Genomic DNA, 26675 nt, shown 5'->3' with positions numbered 1-26675 from the left:
CAAAGGGGATGCCCGAAACGATAATTTACCCAATAATAATTTTGCCTCCTGTAGTAGGGAATCGTTGTCCATTTCATGATACTATCTGAGGGGTGGGTGGACTGAAGATTGAGGTACGACTAATTGATAGTATGAAAATATCATGAAGGAACTTGGCACTACTAATTTTGCACTGGATTATTTTGAAATTTTGGGGCAGTCAATTTAAAAAAGGCACCAGTCCACTGACACTTTTTTGAAAACATCAGGAAGGTGAAAATATAAGGTGGATCAAGAATTTCTTTACATTCAATGCTTCATTTAATTTTGTTTTTAAAAACATTTGGATCCCGACCGCAAATCTTCTGCTGTGCTCTTTTGGATAGAGACGTAACAACAAGATGGAATATATAGTGTTAAAATTAGTTTCAATGCCATCTATTCAATAAATAACATAAAATTCAAATTATTCTTCAAAAACACATGGAGAAATCCTAACGATTCTTTCTTCATTCCAATCTCTCCAAATTTTCCTCCATTCTCATTTCTTATTTTTATAATAATAGAAAACCTTTACAACATACAGTATATTCTAACTGAGTAAAGTATCACAACGTGTGGAGATCTAGAAACTTTCTAGCCCTCAAATCATTTTGTGATACTACAACCTCTCTAGAAAAATGTGCATTGTAACCATATTTTCCTGGACCCTGGACCCTCTGAATTCAGATACTTCTACTGAAGTATGGACCAGTAAATAATAAAAGTGATAAAAGGTGAAATAAAACCACTGTACCACATAATTTAACACAAAACAATATTGATATATTTACTTCATAATGTGATCACAAAGTTAAAAAAACATAAGTAATTGCAACCAAAGATAATCAGCCTTATTTATAGACAACTCTAGTGGCTATTTGTACCTCGCTAAAGTCCTGAGAGGGAACTTAATGATCATTTTCAATATTAATGGGGAATTAGCATTCTTATAGCCATGAGTGGGTTCATTAGTTACCTAATAGATGTGTAATAAAAGAATAAGTTTATATGATATTGTAAAGAAAAATAATTTTAATATCGTGTTTTAATACTGTTATTATTATTTATGGAAAGAAAATCGCTAACTCTAACAATGGTGTTTTACATGGAAACTATTTTTAATTTTTAAATTGGCTTACTAAACTGTTCTCTAAATTCCAAGTAAGTTTGTGATATATACATTAGATTTTTGTAGATTCAAATAGAGAGAAATGAGAAAAAGTTGGTTTCCACAAGAACAGATATCATTCAGATTGGGAGAATTTGGGAAAACTACTTAACAAGTAATCACTACTTAGCAAGTAAAATCATATTGGATCAAGTCAAGCAGACAGGTTATAATTTGAAATAGAAGTTTTATACAGGGTGTTTCGTAAGTACGCTATTTAACTTCGGGAGCGTGGTTGGTCGCTAAAATAAAGGTAATTTTGTTACATAAACTGTATCTAAAAAATTCTTCATTACGGAAATACACAGTGTGAAAGTTTCATTAAAAAGTTACGTGACAAACATGATACCCCAGTGTTCTTTTTCAATTTTTTTTTCTTTTTTAATTGTTTTTTCAATTTGGAAAGGAAAGGGTTGGAACGAATACTGAGCGGTCTCTATGAATAAGGCTGAACGTTTCTATAGCTTTTTAAAGGACCAATTATAGATTTACAATCTTACCAGGACGGTAAAAATCTCCATAAAACCGTTGAAATAGCAAACAGAGGCTAGAAATTGAATAGATACTTGGCAAAAGGACATTAACAAATTGAGCCTCGACAATTTAAATCAGAAAACTCTATAAACAGTCAGGTAATGCAAAGATTATAAAACTTATTTTCAATTTGTTTAGGTGACTAACGGACAGTCCCTTAATTTAACAATAAATAATTTTTACTCTGTATATTTTCTCTAAAAAGTTCAAATTCGCATTTACGTTCCAGGGATTGACTATAAGTATGGCCCCAAATGGATATACTCGTAAATACATAAGTAATAATTACAAATCCTTCTCATATATCATTTTTAAATAGACACATATTACTACCATTATATAGCTAATAATGACTCTTTACGTATAAAATATTCATTGTTTTAATTGCATAAGACATGATGCAATACAGAGCGATCCAATATCAGAGCTATTAAAAAACAAAGATACTAATATCTTTAGTTTAAGTGTAAATGCCTGAAGAGACCTAGATGAGTCATATAGGTAGTTAATTCAACAATTTTACTTTTTTTTTAATTCACTGCTTTATAGTAAATGCATAAGACATCTGGTGAGGCGAGGAGAATACTGGACAGAGCTTGTAAGTAATACTTTAAGCTTCCTTCATCCATATAAATATATATTTTATTCCATTTAAGATAATATTATGTTCGCTATTCATTCTATAACACTGACACATACGTGGTACGTATAGACACCGTATAATGTTGTTAATATAATAAAGTCATTACAGAACACGACGCAAGACATGTAAATGTTAGTAAGTGATATGTATATTAAGCCGTAAATTCGTAATATTAGACAAGTACACACTCGCGAATATGTTAGACCATGTCGTAAAACCTTTGCTAAATACTTAGTAATAAATGCTTACACGAGTAATAAAAATATTGATTGCCTGGCACAAATCGTCTCGTTTCACATGTAAAAACGTATAAATTGGTGTTTCGTATTCTGTAATCACATAATATAAAAATAAGATATGTGTAGGTACAAACACTTGCTGTTTTTTATCGCTTATTGTTCGGTAGGTAAGTACCTTCTCTTAAACTGGTCTGATCATGAAACTTCGGATACATCAAGTCAGTTGTAAAAGGCTTAAACTGCACAGGACGTATATACTTTAAAGATCTATGTAGAAATTCAATAATAATTTGTCATACATATTAATAATTGACCAAATAAATATCACATTCAGACTTTGGGGAGGTAACCGTTTCAAAAACTAAATTTGCCCCTGACTTTAAAAAAGCCCAGGTCGTGCCTATTGTGGATGATGGCACCGAAACCCACGTAATTTTCCAAGAGTATGTGGGAGTGCAAGATCCGAGATTCATAGTTTTTTCCTATTTCGATGATTGTCTTGCAAAATGCCTCAATAAAGTTGTCTAGGTCGTAGGTTTTGCGAAGACTTTCTTCAGTACAATCTAAAGAATAAGTAGTATTCGTCTTAAAAGAAATTTTGCTAAGCAACATCAAAAGATTTACTAATCATGTACATACAGTGACCGCCAGAAAGTACGCACCACGTGGGATTTTTTAAATTTAAATTTATCAGAAAATTTTATTCTTGGTTAAAGTTTGTGCATTCTTACAAACTCAAAGCGCAGTTTACAAAATTTGTGTATCTCATTTCAAATGAGGAACAATCGAAAATTATCAAAATGGCCCATGAGTAAAAAAATATTTATTTTTTATTTTAGAAAAAACATGTATTATTCATTATATATTATTTCAGGAAGGATTAAAAAATACAAATAATATTATTTGTATTATTTAATATATTTTAAATAAAATTGGCATATTAAATAGGTTTTATTTATTATCTATACAGGGTAAATTATAAAAAAATCCGAAAAAGTGATTTATGAAATGGAAACTTAAAATTTCTTTATTGGGTTTATCTTTTAATTCTAAACATTTTTTATGACACATACATCCTCTAAACTTAAAAATAAAGGTACTTCACATATGAACCATTTTCATAATTTTTGAATCTCCTCCGTATGAAATGTTATATACAAATTTCGAAAATTGCGTTTTGAGTTTGCAGGAATGCACAAACATTCACGATGAATAAAATTTTCTGGTAAATTGAAAAAAAAAACTGATATCGTGCGTACTTTCTGCCGGTCACTGTCTACGTATAAAAAATAAATGACTAGTACATTTCACGTGCATTTGCGTGCATGGTACATATGTATGCACGGCTTGTACATCTTATGTGCATATGCATGCATGACTACTAGATCTCATCTTCATGTGCATGCATTAGTATGTATCTTATGTCTCGCTAATACATCTTATATGCATATCATGCATACATATAAATGCATGGCCAGTAAAAATATAGCCAAGATTGATGTGATTTTGTGAATCAAGTAATGATTAATATGAACCTCTGCCTACCTCTATGAAAGTACAGAGGATGAAATGTGAAAGTCCATATCGGCAGGTCTTCGGTGAAAGGATTCCATTTTGAAGATAATTTAATGGGTTTTCCTTTTCCAAATAATATACGAATTCCTTTCATATTGCGATCTCTAAAATAAACCGCTTTTTAGGTCTATTTCTCAGTGGAAAAAAAAGTTACACATCAAAAATTAAATTTGAAAATAAATATGACTTTTACGATTGACAATCAATAAGAATTTTGTGGAAGATAGGATCCTCGATTACTGCAAAAAAGAACAAGTTTCGAAACAGCTTGATGTATTCCCTGTATAGAAATAGTTCATCATTTACGATGCACAACTAGTTTTAACAAATAATAAGAGCATAAAGTTTGATGAGTGTCAAAGGTGATTTTTCGAACGTGTCCCGCAGTATCGAAAATGTGCTACGAAGATTAGCATTTAGAAAGAGCAATTTGCACATTCTTATGTGTGCGCATGTGCGATTCGTTTTTTGAATTACTTTGCGATTGGCCATTTTCAAATTTCGTTTGTACATTCAAGATGTTCCACTATTAGATGTAATTATTTTCGGAAGTGATTATGAAGCAAAAAACTATACTTTATATAAAGATATATAAGTAGATGGGTAAAGGCTGTAAGGGTGGTTCTTGACGATGATTTTACTGCACTCGGTTGATACCCAGTTCCGTATGAGAATATTGGATTTTGTTCGTTTATTAGGGAAATATTTATTTAGTAATTCAAGCATGGATTCCTGAAAAAAATTTCCAGAAAAATTAGTTCAGGTTAAAACGCATCCTTTAAAGAACAAATGAATCCAAGGTGCTCTAAAAATCAAATATGATATCAACTTTTCTTTTTAAAATGGAAAACTGAAGTAGGTGTTCCAATCAATCTAACTTGGACCCTTTCACGTTAGATCTCTGTCGCACACATACTTTCCATCTAGAGAACCTGATAGTTTTTGTGTAAGGATTTGAAATTAGATGACAGAATCTCTTCCTAACTACCATCAATGCTCCTTAGACGTTATCAGGTCATAGGTTACATTTATTTTGAAATGGTTAATCATCAGAAGGTAATTTCATCAATTTTTTCTATCTTACAAAGGTTTAATGTTTACTACGATGATTGAAAAAATTGACGTGGGAAGTACATATGCACACACTCAGAAACTTTAAATTTGAATGAAATCTGTTACCACATTCAGAAAAGTGAAATCTACCTGGAGTACCTATTATGGATATACAGAGTGTAACATAAGTAGGGGTTTTCCTTTTAATACGACATAGACCTCAAAAAACTAAGCAATATTTTTATACAACTTTTTTTCGAAATCTCAACAAAAAAAACTAAATATGCGCAGATGAGTTTTAATACATTTTTTGTATAAAATCTAAATCCATTCCTGCATAAAAGAGGAATTCAATATAAAGGAAATAAAATGTCCCACAAAAAATTATCAACTATTGTAGAAACGCAAAAAACATTCAATGTTTACTGTTTTTATACGATTTACCTACGCCGCTTAAAAATTAGTCGTGAAGTTTAGCTCCAGGTGTTATTTTGATAAACAATCATTACTGATACTATTAAATTGACAAAGGCCCATAATTACTCGAATCATGAATTGGTGGACACGTTGTTGATATACAGGGAGTGTCACCAAAATGCCGTCGCAGCTTCGCAGTTGTACGCTGAGCGCTTTTTGGAGACATCATCGTGCAGCCCGTAGATTTGTTTATCTTGTTGGAAGAGCTTGTGAAACCGAAAACCTAACAGCAATACATAGTGGGCACGCTGGAAGACCTGGGCCACCTAGAATGGCACTCATTGAGGAGTATGTTTTACATATCGTTCAATACAATCAAACTACCAGTACTAGAAGAATCGCAGAACAAGTTCCTACATCTCACATGGCAGGGTGGAAAATTTCAAATAAAAACCAACTTTATCTCTATCACGTGCAACGAATTCAAGCGTTAATACCACAAGATTATCTCGCAAGAGTATAATTTTGTGAGTGAATTTTACAAGAAACCATTCGTAATGAAAATTTTGTTAAGTTTATTCTGGTAACGGATGAATCAATTTTTACCCGTAACGGAATAAATAATTTTCGAAATACGCACGTATGGGCAACGGAAAATCCTTACGCTATTCGCCGAACTAATTTCCAGCAGAGATTTTCTTTAAACGTTTGGGCCGGCTTAGTTAATAGCATGTTTATCGGATCTCTTTGTCTCCCAAATCGAATGACGGGCTTAGATTATCTCCATTTTCTAGAACATAATTTGTCTGGATTTTTTGAAAATGTGCCTTTAAATGTTAGACACTCTATGTGGTTTTTACATGACGGTGCTCCACCTCAGTTTAGGCGCAAAGTACAGGACTTTTTAAATGGTAAATTTCCTGACAGGTGGCTAGGTCGCAATGAACCGATAAGATAGCCTGCACACCTTAAACCATGTGATTGTTATTTGTGGAGTTACACGAAAAGTTTAATGTTTACGAGTGAAATTAACAAAGTGAAAGAATTGCGTGAACGGATAGAAAACGCTGTAGAAATAATTAGAGGAAAACTATCTCTTTTAACAGCAGTTTCTGCAAATGAAACCAATGAAGACAATTTCGAACACCTTTTATAGCCAGTCCTGAAGTAAGTAGTAGCTGAAGATGTAGTACTTATTAAAATATACATAGGCGCATATTTCGGTTATTTTTGAAATTTCGAAAAAATGTTATATAAAAATATTGCTTAGTTTTTTGAAGTCTATGTTGTGTTAAAAGGAAAATTCCTACTTATGTTACACCCTATATTGACATCTTGTCAATTTTCAGTACTAAAAGTTATGGGTTGGTATCTATTCCTTTCTGAAGCTCTCCATAAGGGCTATAGTCACATATTAAAAATGATTGTCATATTTCTCTTTATAATTTACATTTTATGTGGATAAAGTAAATCTTAACCTTAACATGCAATTGTTTAATTAATACCTAGTGGGTGATGAAAATGATTGATTTTGCTGATTGTCGTTGGATGGAGGCTTTAAAAAGCAATTTTCCAACATACTGGTTATCCCATCTGCAAATCCGTTAATTTTGCTGCATATAAAGAAAATCAGGAAATCACTAAATTAGCTCAGTCATAAAAAAAGAACTATTGACTTGAAAAGCAGTTTCATCTATCATATTTATTTGAGTTTTTAAAATAGGGCAAATGAATCTAGAAAACAGTAAATTCTGAAACAGGAGACATAAATTCTTACAAACTTGAATGCTTAATAACAATTAATAGGATGTTACCCCCATGTAGCAAAAACGAAGTCGTTATTACCTCCAAACATACCTTGCCACTATTTTAGTAACATTTAATTGCAAATAACATAATAACAACAGTCGTCAAAATAACATTTAAACAAATATTTCTAAAGTTATGATGTAACAAATGGAAGAGACATCTCAGCGAAATGCGTAATATTATCATTCTGTACCTCTTTGAGGCGCACAACCTAGGAATTCAAGACAAGGACAGATATATTGTATCAACAAATCAGCTTCAAGAATTGATTCGGCATTAAACACCTTTGACGTCTTTATTTAGTATTCAATTGGGCGTTTTCGGACTCTGTCTTACTTGCAGTGACCGACTGACTCACATTCCTTCAGAGCTATCTTTTTTATGTGTGTGGCGCCTAAAGACGTTACAATGGAATGTCTGGAATGTATATAGTTTCTGGTAAACCGAATAAAACCGGTTATAAGGGCACCTTTGTTATTATTAAAGAAACGTGGCCTATTTTTAGTTGAAAGGGAATTAGAAAACGGCATTGAATTTTTTCAGGCAACTAAAACAGATAAATAGTTAAAACCTTAAATGATTGAAATGTGCTTAAAGAGGCCTAGTTGACGATATAAAATACACATGTCCCATTATAAAGATTTAAATTTAGATTTCTATATCAAGATTGGAAACTTGATAAAAAAAAAAGTATTTGGAAAAGTGAATTTCCCTCAGAAATCTACATGCAACTATTTCCTCTTTTTTTTTAAGTTTAAAGAAAAGATAATTCTAATTATATACTTTCCATGATGGCGCCGGGACGATTCTGTATTAAATGTCAAATTTGAATTTTTATAACATTCGAATTATTGAGGATACCATTGTCAAATATGAACCTTTCCTGAAGGAAATTGAGAATTCCTTGACAAAAAAAATCCGTAACTTTTCTGTAGCTTAAATTGGCACGTTACGTATGCTGAAATTAAAAACACAAATTTAATTTTCTAGCTTTCAATTTTAGATGGACGTTGCAGTTTAGTTTGCCCCATTCTCACGGGATAGAGTTAAACAAAAAGATGGTAAAATACACATAACATCAACAATATTTAATTAAATCCTGTAAAAGTGTTCTAAATAGTGGCAAATTTTGTCATTTTGTTCCGTATCATGAGGATGAAACCGCTTGTCAACCAACGAAAAACTGAATTAAAGCAGATATTCGGCCTGTTAAGGTTTCTTGTTGGTTTTCAGTTGGAAATATTTCTAGGATATAATTGTTTTCTCTGCCTAGAAAATATTTTTATTTATAAAATCAAGTCAGTAGTTTCAAACAAACTTAAAAGACCTCAAAAAATGTACGCCTCATTATTTTTCAGGGTGAGATTACATTAACAAAATTAATGATTTACATAGACTTACGGTATTAACGATCCGCTAGGATACGTTAGATCTCCGATAATAATTGCTTCGATGTCTTCAAGGGGCAATTTTTTATAGCTCAATCGTTTCAACGCTATAAAATCGTATTTGACTACCAGAAGGACTCTTGGCGTTAACAAAACCAGACGTTCTTTGTCGGTATCCCAGTGGTTTATCCTATACGTATAGAAATTAAATACTACCAGAGATATTTTAATCACTGTTAAAAATAAGGTAAATTGGATTTTATATCTTATGCTAATGTATCATTTCGTACAAAGACGCCTGCCGCCATGGACAAGTTGTGTCCATAGAATACCCAGGGAGAAGGGACAAGATCAAACCGCTCTTTACTGTTGAAGCCACATCATTCTCCTTCATAACTTCCTGTGATCGATTAAGCTGCAAATGTGATTATTGTAAATTAGTCCTTTAGAGCAATAAAAATAGTTGTTAGCGTTTTTATTGGCGACAATTATTAAGTGCTAATTTCAGTTGAAATTATTTAAAAATTAACAATGAATTTATAGATAATTATGAAGCACATTTCAAAAGCAATAAGAATACCGGTGAAACAGTACATCTTTATCCTACCCATTTTCTTAATAGAAAAGTACCAAATCGTAATAAATTAATCGTTTAAAAGACAACTTAGGACATTATGGCTTTTTTAAAAAGTTTAAAAAATCATTGCAAGACTTCGATTAAAATATAGAACACAACATTTTGCTTAGTGTTGAAGAGAATCCAAAAACATCAGTAAGAGAAATTGCTAAGACATTGAAGCAATTTTATCTTGTCCATTTTCTCCAGGTATCATATGAGCGCCGTTTATCTATAGCGCCAGGCGTCTATAAAAGATAATACAATAAGATAAAATGCAATGGAATGGCAATGACCACAGGATGACGCAGATGGTCCTATGACGATACAGATGGTTACATAATTCATATTGTCCAAAATTTTCATTTTTTTTTTCAGTTAAAAGTAGTTTTAACATTAACTTGTCAAATGTATGAAACTTAGAAAAATATTTTCTATCAAAAAATGTAATAAAAATATAAAATTAAGTCTCATTTTAAATTCTGAAGTTGACATCTGAAACAGAAGTTGAATAATAAAAATAAACTTTAACGTTACTTAGTTGCAGGGAAAAAATTATTTTGGTTTTAATTTTCCAAAATCTGTTCATGAGTAATTCAATTATAGCTCACTAGTTTTTTAGACACCCAATATTAACAATATTTGTAAACATAAAAAAGCTAATGTTCCGATATTTTGGAAAATCTCTGGATAATACATGTCAGGTGTAGGATGTCAAGGATGTGATATTGTTACAGCTCACATGGCAATGTGTGAAATTACCATTTGTGATGTGAAAATGTTTGAATTTTCTCAAAAGTTCAAAGATAGTTGGGAGGTCGTTTCTCTCTACGCGTTTAAGATTATTTCATTTTTCTAGAAACAATATCTTATGCTACTTGTATACCCTTTCGATTTTATACGACGTTTCCGTTTTCGTTATTTGTTTCTTGTTGCGTTTCTTCTCAACTTCCATTTTTGATTTATTATCAAATTTAGAATATTTGTGGATCGTTTCGTAAACATTGTTGATGATAAATGGTAACATTTTAACAATATTTCTTACAAATATTTTTAGAAAATCTATATATTTTTTCCAAAACCGTGAATATTTTCAATATATTAGAACAGAGTATACTTACTGAGTGAGCAAAAACCACTGTATAACAGGGCCTTCATTTTCAGCATCCAGAAACTCAGCTGCGCATTCACTAGCCGCTTTTTCAGCTACCCCATCTCGGTAAGTAAAAAAGCAATTGGCATCTTGCTTGATGTCCAGTTTTGGAGGTAAATTCTGCACCTGGGCCTGATGCGCCTCTTGAATCGGCGACGTGTCTTTGGGTTTCGATGTGTTCCATAACGTTTCAGAAACTAAATTTCATACAGAAACTATTGGAATTTAACTTAAAGAAGTTAAAGGAAAACTCACTGATAGAGTAATAAGAAGGAAACATGAAGCCAGTAAGAACAGACATAGCAAATACACATAATGTGAATAAAAGAATAATATTTTTCCAGCCAGATTCCAAATATTAATTGATACCAGTGTGAATGCAAATAGATAAGCTATTGATGGCAATCAGTATGCTAAATTAGAATAATTAAAAGTAGGTCTATTTTGGCAGAAACAAAATACAAAATTGATACAAAATACAAAAAAACCGAGCGAATCATGCAGAAATTAATTTATTTGCATATCTCAATACAAACATTCAATTACTTCATAATGGTCTATGCTCATGCAGCAATGAAAATATCGATTTATCTTAATTGTTACATACTTTTCGATGAAATCGAGGAAAGTGGCAAAGGCAGATTACTCCAGTAACAGCTGCTGTTACTAGTAGTGCTATCAGTTTTGGTAATCGCGCCCTTGTTCTCCCTAAAATTTTCCCTTAAACCTGATGAGCTTGCCGACTGTTGCTCGTTGCCCTTGTTGAATCTCAAAGTTCCGCCCTTAAATTCCTCGTGGACATCCTCTTCTAAGGACATAGTTTTCATCGATGATTTTCACTTTTTTCTCGTTGGACAAGCTTTCGGAATAACGGAGTGTCGCTTTTGACAGAGATTTATGTTAGAATCGGTCGATTTTGATTACTTTAATTGAGACGATTATGTGGGCGATCGGATTTAATTTAATAACAGAAATCAGCTGATGGTTTGTTTATTGATTTGTAGAATGTCAAGTTCCCAGCGCTGTTGTCTCTTGGACTTATTTTATTCTGATTGCAATCCCAAATTAGATTTTAAGAGATGTGAGGCTCAAGAAGAAACCGGTTTTCCACTAATTAAAAATGCGAAATTGTAAATGATGAAAATAATTTCTGCAGCAAAATTGGTGACTTAATATATTTGTTTTTTCTAAAGAATATTTCTAATTTAGAATTGTTTTAATAGGCAAAATAAATATGAAAATTCAAAAGCCTATTTTGAAATTTAATGACTTATGTCATTTTAAATAAAATATGATTTCTATTACTTCATATCAAGTACAACTACTAAATAGAAACTTACTTACAAATTTCAATTTATTACTCCACAGTTACTTTACAGTCATAAAACACATAAAAAATGTGTTTATAAATAGATCATTCGCTCACCGAATCATCAAAGAATTCTTCTTAATATAAAAACGTTTAGAATTTTATCCGAATATTACTGAATATCCCGTTTTCATTCAAAAAACTGCGGACGAAAAAAAATTCGGCAACGCTGCAGATTCAAATTTTCCAAGGTTTAAGGAGAAAATCAATAAAGATCTTGAGAGGCAAGTTGATCTCCTACACCCGCATGATTACTTATTAAATAATCATGCGTTCGTTACACTCATGATTTACTTACACATTTCTTCACAAACTTGCTTTATGAATTAATTCGTGTTTGTAAAATTCTTTTTTACAATAAAAATTTGAACGTGAATTAATTAAAGAAGAAATTTGCAAAATTATTCCTAACTTGTGAGTGTGTTTTTTTCCGTGAATTCACCACTTTTTTTTGTAGCTTTTAAGTATGATTTATGTGCAAAAACCGATACGAAATAAAATAAAATAATTGACAAATAATAGAACAACCAACTGCTCCTAAAAATAATTGAAAAGGCATATTTTTAGTTACATTTGGAGCTTGTGTGATGGAAACGCCTTGGTCAAATTATTTACGAGTTTTTTGAATTTTTGGATGACAAGGCAAGTTAAAGAACATTTTCATAATTTTTACTGTTTAATAAAAAATATTGCAAAAATGATAATATCTGTGTTTTAGAGCGGTGCTTAACCAGTCTAAACCATTGATATTATTAAAAAAAAAGTAATCAGTATTAGCGTTTTAAGGTTGAAAACTAGCTAAAAGTAGATACCTTCTTAGAAAAGGTTAAAAACTTTCTATGTGCCGTTTTTCCGTTTAATGAAATGATATGGATTCTATATTGATCCTTAATACCTGTATTAAGGCCCAAGAGCCTTGAAATAATTTTTAAGAATTTCGCTTAATTTTTTGGGCAGAGTTTTAGGGCAATTTAATACAACATACGTCATGAAGAAACTGTTATTTTTTGACGGTTTGAATCAGATATGGAATGTGGCAGGGAAAGTTTGACAAATTTAAAAAGTGGAAATAATGCTCTGTCAAAAATTGGAAAGTACTTCTTTATTTACAGTTTAATGTGTTTTATCACCGATTAATTTTTAATCTAATGGTGATCACAGAAAATATTAATATTTTACAGTTTACGTCCCCAACAAGAACGCTCTTGTCTATTATAGAAAAACATCAATCCCTGTCTATAAGGTTTATATAGAAACAGGTTTGATATACCCAAATCAATATCAATGATAATTATTATATAAATTCATAATTAATATCAATATCCATAAAACAACATAAAAAATTTAAACAGTATACATAATGGAACATTAAAGCATAAACCAAAATACAGAACAGCCCTAGGAAATAACAAAAAAATGAAAACACTTTATGATTTTATACCTTTCTTGGTCACAAATTTCGAATTTGAATCGGTTCAACTAGTTAAAAGGAAAATTACCAATAACATTATTGTCGAAAAAAAATATAAATATAATCCAAAACCACTCCAATTAATTTTAAACAATAACATTTTTTAGAAGAGAAAATTGTTTTAATAACGTAGCAGCGAATGCAAACGACCTCCAACATTGCTTAAACAGGTGGACTTTGGTAAAAACAAACTGATTCACCGAAAATTCTCAATGTAGGTCGACCGACCACTTCATCGCTTCAGTCGGTAGCTTGATCAGTGATTTTATGGTGCTACTTAGTAACTCCACGAAGCGATTTGAATATGGAGCAGTGAACAAATGGAAAGTACAGTTTTTTTATTTATCAAGAGCTTTATATCTCGATCAAACTTAATAGAACTTCAATAATTTGGCTTCTAAGCACGCCAGATCATAAAAACCTCATCCCGAGTTTCAAATAATACGAAAGTTTGGTAAAATTTGCTTAGAGGGTTTGTTCGTAATTAAAGACTTTAATCAAATCTTGAAAATGATAAGATCAATAAAAAGTTTAATTGAACGACTTGACAAATTTTTGCAAATGCATGCTTCGAATGATTATTAAGTTTAGTTTTGTTTGAGTCTTCATATTACAATGCTGGTTTAAAACATTTAATAACTGAATCTAATGATATGAAATTTCCAAATTTATTTAAATTGACATGTTTCTATCTTTTAACATAATCCCCTAAAAAAAACATTAACAATTAAAAAGCAAATCTATATGGTTAGAGTTATCATAAAGTTATCTCCAGAAGTACTTGCGAATCGACCTGTTTTAATAAAAATTACCATCTAAAAAGCTTAAATAGAGTTGGAGCTCTAGGAGAAACTTGCAAGTGATGGTTTCCTTAACATTACCCTTATTTGTGTCAATATTTTTTTACTTCTTGATGTCACTCTTGTACCTATTTACTCGTTGCGTTATAGCCTAAACTTTCACTACTTTCTAAACTCGAATTAGTGCGTTATTGTTTTCTTTCCCATAGCTCTTTTTATAAAAAAAAAAACGTTGCTCTCGTACGCAGCTTATGATGAAAGTTTTTTACATTCGCAATGCAAAAGTGAACATTATTGTTAACTGAGATAAGAACACCCTTCGTGTTAAGTACTTTAATAACGCGTTCTCTTTGGTAAAGTCTCCTGCATACAATAGTGCTTTGAAATATTCAGTAACACCATACAGTTGTTAAGTAGAGAGCTATCTATTATGTAGTCAAATACGAGTAGAATCACAAAATTCAGTTCACGTTTACATTTTATAGTCGGGAATAAAATTTATTAATATAAAGCACCAAACACTTGTCCACGGAACGTAAAACGAAAATATTTACAACTAGAAGAGTTAACTACAATAACTGTAAAGAACTACAGAGTAATACAAAATAATCAATAAATGGTTGTTCGCAGGTCTAAGAGCCAATATACCAAGTTTCTAATAAATTTATCCGCAAGATAATTTCTATAGAAACGAGGAATTCAGGAGAGCAGTAGTCGATTTTTCCATTTTTTTATTAATATTTTGGCCTTCAATCATCTGCAGATGCAATCGACTCCATCGATCTTCATTTCGTTTGAAAATTTTTGAAATTTCAGTTATTCAATAATCTAAAGATTAAAAAAAAATTAAGCATTAAAAACTGTTTTACGTATTTCTTAATTCATAGAAAAAAGTTAATTAAAAATTTCTTATCTCGCGTTAAAATACTTCGCTTATTATTTATAACATCACGTTCTTTTAAAAAGCACTGCAATTGCTTTTCAATTGTAGCTAGTTGTTTGGAGTCTTAGTTTTTATCTTTTTTTTTGTTTAGTTGTGTATTTTGTGTTCCGTCTGGAGGGTTTTGTTAAGATATGCATACGTATTGTTTTGTTGTCTCCTCTCTCCGATCAGTTGTCGAAATACATTTCACAATTGTAGACAATGCCAATTGTCTTTGTCAAATTCTGTTAATTTACTGAATATGTGAACAAAACTTCTCGACAGGAGGGTGCACTGAAACCACATATTCCACTTTTTCGATTGATCAAAGTCCAGTATACGTATTGATATCGATACACCAGTCAATTCACGTATATAGCAGATTTAGATCTACGAACTTCTTGCTAGACTAAGATAATAATTTACAGGCACGGTTTGTATTTTAGTTACACATACTGGAACAATAATAAATTAGTTACAACGAGTTTTAGTGTAAAAATGTTTATAATATTAGGGGACGAGTATTATTATGTCTTAAGAGTACCTCGAATAATAGTTCACCATTAAACTGAAACCTATATACATTTTTAACGTCCGGACTTTACCAATTCCAGCAATATTTATAAAAAATCACTTATAACTGGGATGTGGGTGTCCAAAGATTATATAACGTTAAATTAAGTTGCAGTCTTCTTTTCACGTAGATTTAAGTACATTTTTATAGTAGAAGTTTTAACCTTTGCAAACCAATTGCTGATCTGTAAAAGATCTTAATAAGTACAGTTTAAAAACCCACCGAAGTCAATTTGTCTGTTTAAAATCTTAATTCAATGTAAAAGATGAAAAATTAAGTTCAAAATAATCAGTTTTCTTATTTGCTGCTCTATGAAATAATAACAATACAAAAAAGGAGGTAACATTTTTACTGAGCGAGTCAACTGTTACTTAAATAAGCTGTGAAGGGAATTATGTATTAGCGGCCTCATGATTAACGCCCTACCACCTTGAGGCACGGTAGAGTGAACGTAAAATTGTCGGTAATACAGAACGTTTTAAGTCTTGTGGTTTCATTTTTAAGGAATGATCTCAAAAAAAGTTAACTACACCAAAAACACCTGAATAAACTACACAAGGCCAGCTCCGTTATCTAATCTGATATCCCTCGATTGTCATTTATGGGGTCTTATGGAGAACATGGTATGCACTAATGAAATATCTGATTTTTGTCTCCATGTAATCAAAAATTATTGGTTCAGATTATATCATCTCCTGTTGGTACCTACACAGACTTCCTTGGTCACCTGATTTGACACCCCTCGATTTTTACGTGATGTCGAAAATCTTTATAACTATGTTGAAGTTGTTGTGAACATTTGTAGATGGGGTCTAAGTCTTGCAAGTTGTATAAATTGATAAATTGTTTAAATATGTATACATATGGTATATCTGTTATTATGCAACGTTTATTATGGCGTTTTTGGTTCAATGGACTTTTTTTAAGGTGATCAGCCAGTCCTTAAAAAATAAAATAAGAACACCTGAAACTCCTTGTATAGCTTTTGGTAACTGCCAACTAACACTTAAAGCCTAAAAAGTTGCCTTGTCATTCATTCAGTTTAAAAAAAGCGATAATTACCAACAGCTCGCTTATTACGTTATATCACAAAAATATAAGTATTCGAATCTTAGACGTCACTGTCCGGATCTGTCTCGCTTCGCGGTTGTCCGAAATTGCGCGTAATGCTCTCACTCATCGACCGAATATTCGCCAAATGCACATCGCTTACCGGGACCGAAAAATAGTTGAGCCTATCCAGGTCTGGCATTGCGTTCAAATCATCGTCTGTCCTGTAACAGTTGTCGTATTCGGAGTCATAGAGGGCGCTCAGAGAGTCCAAGGACATCATGGCATCTGAATCGAAGATGCGCGAAGACGCTCGTGACGACATGCTCGTATTGTCATCCAAATCTCCGTCGTGATTGTGGTCGTTATAGGCGGAGTTTACGTCGCTCAATGCACCTGAGAAAAAATACAAATTGTGTTTAAATCAGAGCAAAGTTGAACAAATTGACATATCCAACGAACTAGTAAAAACTAGCACAAAGTAATTCACGAGCAGTTTTTCCCTTCTCAGATTTAATAGTAGTTCATGCGCTTCATAGGCAAGTGGGTCCAATAGACTGAATCGGCATGCTCCCGAAGAAATTCTAAGTGCTGTATTTTGTATTAGGTTCAGCAATTTCAAGTATGTTTCACACGCCGTTGAGTATATAAAAGAACTATAATCTGGTCTGCTTCTTATAAGCGTCCTATATAACCTCAGGAGCATTTGCTCATTAGAGCCCCAATGTTGATGTGCTAAAGCTTTTAGTATACTCATACGCTGCATGCAATTAGTCTTTGTATAAAGGATGTGTTTTTTCCAATTCATCTTAGTATTAAAAATCAGACCAAGGAACATATATATGATCTGGAACCACCTGCAGAACGACTGAATTCAAAGTAATTTTCGGTATATATTGTATCTTTCTGCGGCTGAAAAGCATAACCTTTGATTTTGCCGTGGAAAATTTAAAACCAGTTTTGGTTGACTAAACTTCCAGGTTATTCATTACATTCTAGACTAGCTTACTAGTCGACTCAGTGTTGGTACCCGAACAGTACACCATTAGATCATTAGCAAATAGTGAGTGTCTAACTGTGGTGGTATACACTTGCAAATGTTCGTTAGGGCTAAGTTAAATAATGTGCGACTGAGATCCCCTCCTTGCGGGACACTATCTCTTAAAAAGACCTCGTGTGACATTTTTCCATTAACCAAAACTCTGGCAGTTCCCTGCGGGAATTTAAGCAAACAACAACACCAAAGATTCTCACGATGTTTACTCGTTAACTCTCAAAACCCGAATCACACAAGATTTGATATTTACTGTCTAAATATCATAATATCCACTTATAGCGAATCCGTTTATAATGAGCTTTTGTTATGTGTGAATTTCCATAGATGGCAAGAAATAACTTTCGTAAACGTATTTTTTTCCATGTATCATTAACCCGCCTATAACGAACTTTCGCTTAAAATAAACCAATTTATGCGTAATAAAGGCGCAAACTTATCGCTTATAACGTATAGTATAATTTATATATACTTGAGTATACTTTTAGTATACTTGAGTTTCCCTGTTTTGCTTCCATTTATTAGTTGTAATGCAAGTTTTGTATTTTTTTTCAGTAAATTACGTCTACAACACAATCTTACATTTTTTGCAAGTTTTTTCTGAACTTTAGATACACAAGTGAATATAATGAACTTCGTTATAGCGAACCGTTTTGCGTAGCCCGTAGGAATTTGTTATATGCGGACAATACTGAATTTACACGGATAGCTGTTTTCAGACACTTTGCGGTCAAAAAAGTAAGTTGTGTTACTTACCCTCTGCATCCGTTAGCCCTGCTTCATTTATCATACTAACATTTTCTAATGCAGGATCGTCTGTAGTATACCCTGTACTTTCCCGGTCATTCAACAGAGGCTCCGAAGCTCCTCCATCTTCATCTTCCGACCATTCAGACACGCTAAAATTATATATTTATAGTGAGATATTGTTTTTTTATTTAAAAGACATGTCACACCTTCCTTCAGCAGTCGCAAGAGCTGCAGTTGAAGAAACTGGGTTATCCTGAGTTGGTGTTTCCAGGTTTTTAAGTTTTTCCTGTATTTTCTCTTCCAACAGTCTCTTAACTTCGGCTTCCTATAAAAACAAATATAAACATTTTCTGTACATCTGAAGAGTACTCATTCTCTGTTTTATTTCTTCTCTGAGTTTTTGTCTGTTTTTTTTTTGGAAATAACACTTTTCATGTTACCATTTTGCTCTTCACGATCTAGGAACAAATCGTATAAAATACCAAAAAAAGTAAACTAAAATGCGTGATAAGTGAATATTGAAATTGTGTGAAACACCCTGAATGATAAAATTAATTTAACAAGAAACATAGTTTATATACAATTACAATATTATAGTATTAGTAGTTACCAGCTCCCGACTAAGGCGCTGCATAAAATTAAATAGAAAAAGCGTTATTAAATATACTTTTAAATAAAAAAAAAAACAAACCTTTGCAGCTTCCTCTTCCATTCTTTTCTCCTCACGTTCAAAGCTCTCTAAATCAGTATCATCGTCTCTTGCTTGCACTTCGAGCATATCACAGTCTACATCAGTTTCTTCACTATTCCGAGGCACCCTGAAAATCGTGCTACAGTTGGAGGAAGAAAAACTACAAATGGACATGATGCCATATAAATCACTAAGTCAGCTTAGTCTTGGCTGTTCTAAAAACCTAAAGCCGACGCACGTAATGATAGATGAGGGCTTTGTGATTAACTATAAGCCTCTATCCCAGATAATTAGTATGTTGGGAATTGAAGATATTATGCAGCGTGTTGTTAATGAGCAAGCAGCATGGATGAGTGTATTATTCGTCTGTTTTCGTTATGAGCAACACACAAAGATTCTATGTAACTCGATTAAATTTTGTGTTCTGTATTCACCTCAGTTATAGTGACAACAATGAGGAACTCCAATCTGATCAAGCATTTTATACACTTGTATAAGAAATTATGCGTGATCGTGTACCAAATGAACATTTGTATAAGAAATTATGCTTGATCACAAAGACAACAAATTATGTCGTTGGCGCATGTTGTAAAATTTAGATACACAGTCTGCAATATTTTGGACCTGACCATGATCTGTAACAGAGAAAAAACTTTGTGTGTCCTTCAACCTCTCTAACCCAAGTCCCCGTAACCTCGAAAATGTTAGTGTGTAAGCCCGCTAAGCCTGTCAAATACCTGTCAAGAGGCGACACTCTCGCCAATTTATTCGATTCGGAAAGTCCGGGCGACGGCCCCCGCTTTAGCGACCCCTCTTTGCTGCTTGCTCGGGTGGTGGGAGAAATGCACTGCAAGGTCACACTACCCTGCGCGGGATTCACGCGCAGGCCCAACGCCAGTGCTTGGATCGCCGCCAGCCCCACCTGATGGTTATTATTGTTCGGGGCGTACCTTACAAGCGGCTCGAGGTCCTTGATCTGCTGGTTCTCCAGCTTGGGGGGGATGTTCTGCAGCAGGTTCTGTTCGTCCAACAGTTTCTGAATCTCGCGTTCGAATGGTCCCACCACGTTATCACAGGGTTCCATGTTGGTAACTTTTGTAGAGTTTGGGGACAACTTGAAATCTCTGACGAAAGCTGCAAATTGATACATATTTTTTAAGATTTTTACTTATGATGGGTCTTTATAAGAGTAACTTATAACCTTAACTCAATCACATTAATAGAAAATGCCGATTTTCTGAATACAATAAAAATGGGTTGTTTTCAGTCAAAATAACAGTTTTACTGAAATAAAGCGATAGTTAGACCGTAAGTTTTATGCTCAAGATGATCCTTTATATTGATGGAATTGCACATGATCATTAGCTCATTAGATATGCATAATCGCTAGATCGCACTTAGTTCTATTTCTCTATCTCGAAGGAGTTTGTATAAAATTTTACAAACATTTAAAATACAAAGTTTTTCAAATATTTTCAGCCAATAAGGGGACTAAAGAAAAAAGGCAAAATTTTTTAAAATCACGCATATTTTTTGCATATTCAAGAAAAAAACTGCCAAACATATTTCGAAAATCGCTGATACTTCACTTAATAGCTCAAAAACTGTCACTTACTGTGACCTACCTTGAGCCAGAGGTGACGTTCGTAATTTCCTCAAATCCTTCTTATCAGTTTGACAGCAACCGTCCCTCTTATTAAAACTTTTGTCCCCTCCAGGGTGACCTCTCTCCTCCTGGAATAGTTCCCGAATCTCCTCAGCTTCCTTAAAACTAGGGGATCTTTTACAGTTCGCCGCTAATTTATTGCACTCTAACACGGAATCACTATCATTCCTAATACGCTTGCTGTCTAAGCTCCTTTGCTTTAACAACAAATGCTTATTATTATTTTGGGCCCCGTTCACACTGGTTGCTCTGGAAGGTTTTGGTTTCGGTCTACCAACGAATTCGAAACTTGCGCAACTTTCACCCTTATAGCTGTCCTCCCCATCTAAACAGGGGGGGCTGGTTATTATAGATGATTCTGCTGTGTTTGCTATAGCTAATATTGCACTTGGGGGTAAATTATTCCGCTTGGGATTAGTTCTGTCGTTCGAATTGTTGTTCCGCAATGAACAACTGGGAGGGATGTAATCTAATGAAGCTTTTGGTGATATTTCAGGGGATGATAGAGGATTCACCTAAAATCAGGAAAAAAAAGTGATCAAAGGTAAACCTACTTTATGTAGGTACAAGTATAGTATACAGGGTGTAACATAAGTAGGGGTTTTCCTTTTAACACGACATAGACCTCAAAAAACTAAGTAATATTTTCATTTAAATTTTTTTCGAAATCTCAAAAAAAAAAACGAAATATGCGCAATGAGTTTTAATACATTTTTTGTATAAAATCTAAATTCATTCCTGCATAGAAGAGGAATTCAACGTAAAGAAAATAAAATGTCCTACAAAAAATTATCAGTTATTGTAAAAACCAATGGAGACAATTTCGAACCAATTTTGCAGCCAGTCCCGGAGTGAGTAGTAGCTAAAGACGTAGTACTTATTAAAACTTTCGTAGGCCCATATTTCGGTTGTTTTTGAGATTTCAAAAAAATGTTATATAAAAATATTACGTAGTTTTTTGAGGTCTGCGTCATGTTAAAAGGAAAACCCCTACTTATGTTACACCCTGTATAGTGTGTCCCAGAAACAATAATAAAAATGAGTGTTGGGTACTAAAGGGTAAAAAACGGAGTAATTCAATTGTCAAGTACCAAAAGTATCGACCTAACTTCTTTATGAGTGCCGCTAACTTCGATACTTTTACTAATTTTGATACTTTAACCTCTTCACCAAAAAAGTAATCTGCAAAAAAACTCGTATTTCTGGTGGTTTTTCAAATATTTTGAATTAAATATTCGTTGCACTGTAAAATACTTATGAACATTATCGAAATGCACCTTTTTGGTGGAATATTTAAAACATTTTTGAATAAAATTACTTAGTGTAGGTCACTTTTAACATTACAAATATGGGATCTGGCTCCAGAAAAGTAACCACTTTGTAATTGGCGACACTACTTGGATTGATTAATTATATATAACTTGAAGCTGCGCTCTACGCTTAATATTTGAATTAAATATCTTAAAATTTCTCAAAGCAGAGCTATAACGGAAAAAAATAATAATAGGAAAAGTGGTATCTGGAGAACTCAGTCTTAAATAACACAAGTTGAAATAAACTTTTCTTTTGATTTTTGTGAAATTAAATCTGAAACACCATGTACACAAGAAAAAGGGCTACGTAGCTGAATTCAACTTTTCCAAAAATGAACATGAATACGATTTTTCTGACCCTGTGCCATGATTACTACCAACATTCTTGTCACAAAAATACACATTTAAAATAAAAAATAAACACCCCATATATTCAACTTCCGTCAATCGACATTGTCATATGACTATTTTAAATCCAAACGCCAACCAACCTGAATATCAGAAGGAAATAGGAACTGCTGAGTATCCGTAGGCAATGGAGGACTAACACATGGAGAAGCGTCAGCATCTGTAGTTCTACTATAACTCTCATCAGAGCTACTAATACTCGGAGAGTGGTTCAAGGAACTTATTTCATCAGCAGAGGAATGAATTCGCTGAGGAACTCCTCCGCTCCCATACATTGCCCCACTCAAACTTTCATCTGAATAATGCCTTTGCAAAGGACTGTGTCTACGAGGACTTTTTCTTCCATGTAAAGGACTATTGTTAACAGGCCTGGGCCTGAACATTTCAGGGGCAATTCTCTGCTGCAAAGAATTCTGCAGGTTTTGTTTTATAGGCATAGGGGGGCTGTTGTGGCTCGCGTTGTAAACCTTTCGATGGGGTCTGTTAGGAGACTCCTTACCGGGAGGTTTTGGAAGTGGTTTCAAGTAGGGCTTAATATTATCAATTGAAGCTGGATTTATAGCTACGAATGGTTGCTGAGCTCTGGGCCACGGAGGATTGTACCTCATGTCCGGTATTTGCTTGTTATTGTTGTTATTCACCGGGAAAGCGCCCTTGTGCGGGGGCAACGGGGGAGGCTGAATATTGTCTTCTGGAAGCTTCTTGTTACCCCCGTTTCGGGGGTTAAACTTGGGTATTGCCCCTGGAAGCAAAGGCTCATTTTCACAATTCCCTAAACCATGGTGGTTTGCTTCACGAAGCGGAGGTAATCGCATGACGTTTCTAAAACTGTCCTCTCTAGAGGTTTGACGAGTCTGCAAAGGAAGTTGTTTCTGTCTAGTGTTATCTCCATGTAGTAACGCTAACGGAGTGGCTACACCTCCGTATAAATTATTTATATCTGAAATATGCAGTGATAGTATAACAAATGACTCGTACCTTATAACACCAATACTCACTATTTGAATTATTATTGTTGGAATTAGCTCTAAAACTATTCAGCTCTTCCACACGTAACGTCCCAGGCTGTTTTCGGTCTATTAAAAAATATGTAGTCATGTCACCCTTTCCCTTGACTTTGACTTTGCCCCGGCACTGGAATTCATAGGGATGATTCTTGAGGACTTGGTAAATTTCTTCAGTCACTTGAGTATGATTCGGTAAACCAGTAGAGTCCATTCGACTGGCCACATTTACGGTATTTCCCCAAATATCGTACTGGGGCTTTCGTGCTCCTATCACTCCTGCCACTACTGGCCCGATGTTTATACCTAAAAATTACACGATGAAACATAAATAAAGGGACAAATTTCAGGTGTAGATTCTTCGCATCAAAATAAGATTAAAAATAAATTTAAATATGCATCCGCATTTTTTTAAATTTTGTGATAAATACAGGATATCATGATTTTAGGTGGATCTCTACAAGGCGTTCCATTAAGCGGGATTGCTACATATGCCTTTTAGTAAGAGAGGTGTAGTAAAAAGGTAAATGTGGAAGTTGTAGAGAATGGTACGAAGCATGTTTTAAAATTAAATATATCAAACTACTTATAAAGGGCGTCGAGTTAATATATCTCTTAATTTGATAATATGATTTGGAGTGTTTGTATAAAGTGCAAAGTTGTTATCGTGGTAATAATCGTAGGAAAATTTTGAAAAATTTCAAGATAAAGCTTAGAGTATTTTTTCTGTTACAGATTAGATATAAATGGAAACCGAAATTTTCTTTGATATGGGCGAAGTATTTGGAAATTTTAGAGAATTTGAGCCACAAAATTTAGAGAAATTTTATAAAAAAATTAACAGAATTTTTGTTGGAAGTTTTTGTAAAGTCGGAAAAAACTTTCGTAGTAATACTCGTAGAAAAAATGAAATAATTTCCAGGATATAGCTTCAAAAATATTTCCTGCTACAGATTAATGTTTGGAGCTCGAAATTTTTTCCAACATGCGCAGAGTAACTTTTTAATAAAAAATTTCACAAATTCTAGAAATATTTTCTTACAAAATTTGAAAGATACGAAATAAAAAATGTCTACTTACCTACGCGTAACATGAAATTATTATAAGAATTTTCGTTTATATTCAGAAGGCGTTCTCGCATGGCAAACACAAACTCCACCAGTGTTCCTAAATAAATTCCAGCTGTCGTGTCGTCGTCATCCAAAATTCTGTAATCGGGCATTAATCCTATAGCCGCCATATACGTGGACCCGACCGTTTTAATTTTGTCAATCGACTTGAACCTCTCCTCACTGAGCAAATCATCAAAATCAGCTATAATTTCGTTCAGAAGCCTCAGACACTCCACCCCCTGGTTATTCCCATCCAATTCGGTATAAAACTCGTGGTAGTTGGTGATAGAGGCGAAAACCACGCCCACTCTTGAATAACTCTGATGGTACAGCTCCTGTGATAGAGTATTCTGTAAGAGAATGTGCGTAATTTTATAATTTACGTTCGGGTGCAGCCAACATCTAAATGGACATCTAGAAAAAACGAAAACTGACGAAAACATAATCGAGAAGTAAATAAGACAAATAATAATAATAATAATAATAAATAAATGTTGCTCGCACAAACACAAATCATAAAGAGAAAAACGAGATAATAAAACATTCCGGGAATTGAGATAACTCTCACCATATTGTTACGAAACTGGTTGTCGAGGAAATGAGTGGCGACATGAGCTGGTAATAAATTGAATAAAATTCTTTTGTTGGAATGCTGAAGTGCGTCCATTTCTCGTTTTTCTTCATTGGCCTGCACTTGCCACAGGAAATCTAATCTAGCAGTCCATTCCACCTGCCTTCCATGGAGCAACACAGCTAAAACGAACATTAGAACCTCCACTACACTGATTACATGGGCGGGTATCACGGATCTGCAAAACATCAACAAATTTGAATTTATCTACGATTGAGCTCCTAAGAATGTCCTCATTACCCAACTCTGCTGTCGTAACAGTTAAAGAGGTCGATGTGCGAAAGCTCTATTAAAAGTATGTAAATCGTGGACATGAGTACCAAGAGAGATGCTTTCAAGAGGATTGGTAGACGTAGGAAAATTGCAACTGCTAGATAACCTAATGCACAGGAGAGGACGATATACTGAGGTAGAGGGCAGGCCCTATGGTCCTTCTCCATAGGAAATCCAGTGTCCCACGTGACATTTTGGGTATTGTGAGATATGCACGGTTCCTCAGATCTACATGTAAACTAGGAAAAAAAGTACTACATTATACTACAACTAACCCAACGCTGGATTTTAAACCTCGTTTCATTTTTTTTTAAGTTCTCAATCAATTTCCATGTCTTAAATGCAATTTTATTGGAAATTGCACGAATTTTTTACTGATATTACACAGGGAGTTTTACGCATTTTGTCAAAAAATGATTTTCGCTCTAACTTTGTAATTTCAATTTGCTTTTCTGTCATTTTCTGGTGAAAATATACACTGTTGTGTGTGAGTAAGACAATATATTCAGGATTCATAAAATCGAGGACCATATTTAAAAAATTTAGTCCGTTTTCTCTAAACAAAAAAAACTTCCCTGTATACGAATTAAAAAAAAACTGCTATGCATACCTGCTAAAGGTTGGATCTTTGAATATACCTACAATGTTTATCTTGAATATACTTTATTTAAAAATTAAATATTATAATTAATAATAAAAGGCAAGAATCTAAAATATTTAATGGAATTATAATGAAATAAATTATTTAAGACATAAATAACATTTTAAAATTCAAGTAACGAGAGAAAATAAAACTTATTTTTTACCACTGTTGGATCAATTGAGCTAAACGCATGGGGTCTAGAGGTTTCCCTTTTTGAACATATCTTTAAGTAATAATTGAAATAGTAAAACAAATTATTTCTTATGTATGTTTTTTGAATTGTTTCCAACAATAATAAAAATAGAGTTTCATTTTCTTTTCTCTTGTT

General features: G+C 33.3%; 2 protein-coding genes and 1 long non-coding RNA gene across 10 annotated transcripts in view; 1 reads left to right on the top strand and 2 right to left on the bottom strand.

The window, feature by feature from the left end:
* Window positions 1-782: 782 nt before the first annotated feature.
* On the bottom strand, window positions 783-11975 carry LOC136343120 (tumor protein p63-regulated gene 1 protein-like). 2 transcript variants are annotated; one of them, XM_066289552.1, is made up of 6 exons: window positions 11224-11975; window positions 10585-10813; window positions 8861-9037; window positions 7156-7263; window positions 4151-4284; window positions 783-3168 (listed from the first exon to the last, which is right to left on the bottom strand). In XM_066289552.1, exons 1-6 carry the CDS (start codon window positions 11441-11443, stop codon window positions 2960-2962), a joined length of 1077 nt encoding a protein of 358 aa, XP_066145649.1. In that variant the 5' UTR covers window positions 11444-11975; the 3' UTR covers window positions 783-2959. The 2 variants fall into 2 exon arrangements, with proteins under 2 accessions (XP_066145649.1, XP_066145650.1); XM_066289553.1 differs by lacking the exon at window positions 7156-7263.
* Window positions 2211-26675, top strand: part of LOC136343121 (uncharacterized) — a 31263-nt gene continuing 6798 nt past the window's right edge. Inside the window, exons 1-2 of one of the 2 annotated variants that reach the window (XR_010732743.1) lie at window positions 2211-2321; window positions 10628-10682. This is a non-coding gene — a long non-coding RNA (uncharacterized lncRNA). Of the gene's footprint in view, window positions 2322-8890; window positions 9095-10627; window positions 10683-26675 lie in introns of those variants that run through there. The other variant, XR_010732744.1, reaches the window with a different exon arrangement.
* The window catches only part of rut (rutabaga), a 73390-nt gene continuing 59783 nt past the window's right edge, over window positions 13069-26675 (bottom strand). For 3 of the 6 annotated variants that reach the window (XM_066289544.1, XM_066289547.1, XM_066289549.1), the window contains 12 exons: window positions 25672-25943; window positions 25369-25609; window positions 24769-25150; window positions 23683-23994; window positions 22768-23624; window positions 20923-21478; window positions 20035-20431; window positions 19298-19424; window positions 19217-19234; window positions 18813-18931; window positions 18613-18755; window positions 13069-17198 (listed from right to left, as the gene is read on the bottom strand). In XM_066289544.1, coding sequence (XP_066145641.1) covers window positions 16864-17198; window positions 18613-18755; window positions 18813-18931; window positions 19217-19234; window positions 19298-19424; window positions 20035-20431; window positions 20923-21478; window positions 22768-23624; window positions 23683-23994; window positions 24769-25150; window positions 25369-25609; window positions 25672-25943 — 3759 coding nt within the window. In that variant the 3' untranslated portion in view covers window positions 13069-16863. The remainder of the gene's footprint in view (window positions 17199-18612; window positions 18756-18812; window positions 18932-19216; window positions 19235-19297; window positions 19425-20034; window positions 20432-20922; window positions 21479-22767; window positions 23625-23682; window positions 23995-24768; window positions 25151-25368; window positions 25610-25671; window positions 25944-26675) is intronic. The other 3 variants (XM_066289548.1, XM_066289545.1, XM_066289546.1) reach the window with 3 other exon arrangements.

The sequence above is a fragment of the Euwallacea fornicatus genome, chromosome 13, assembly GCF_040115645.1.
Source record: "Euwallacea fornicatus isolate EFF26 chromosome 13, ASM4011564v1, whole genome shotgun sequence".
Taxonomy (NCBI): domain Eukaryota; kingdom Metazoa; phylum Arthropoda; class Insecta; order Coleoptera; family Curculionidae; genus Euwallacea; species Euwallacea fornicatus.
Note: the sequence above shows the minus strand (reverse complement) of the source record. Positions and strands in the feature narration are given on the sequence as shown.

Excerpts from the sequence above, each read along its gene's own strand:
- LOC136343120 (XM_066289552.1), bottom strand. The coding sequence starts at position 11,443 with ATGAAAACTATGTCCTTAGAAGAGGATGTCCACGAGGAATTTAAGGGC. Across the intron at positions 9,038-10,584 it reads CAGTGGTTTTTGCTCACTCA|GATAAACCACTGGGATACCG; the intron begins GTAAGTATACTC and ends CTATACGTATAG. Across the intron at positions 4,285-7,155 it reads TCATTTTCATCACCCACTAG|AGATCGCAATATGAAAGGAA; the intron begins GTATTAATTAAA and ends GGTTTATTTTAG.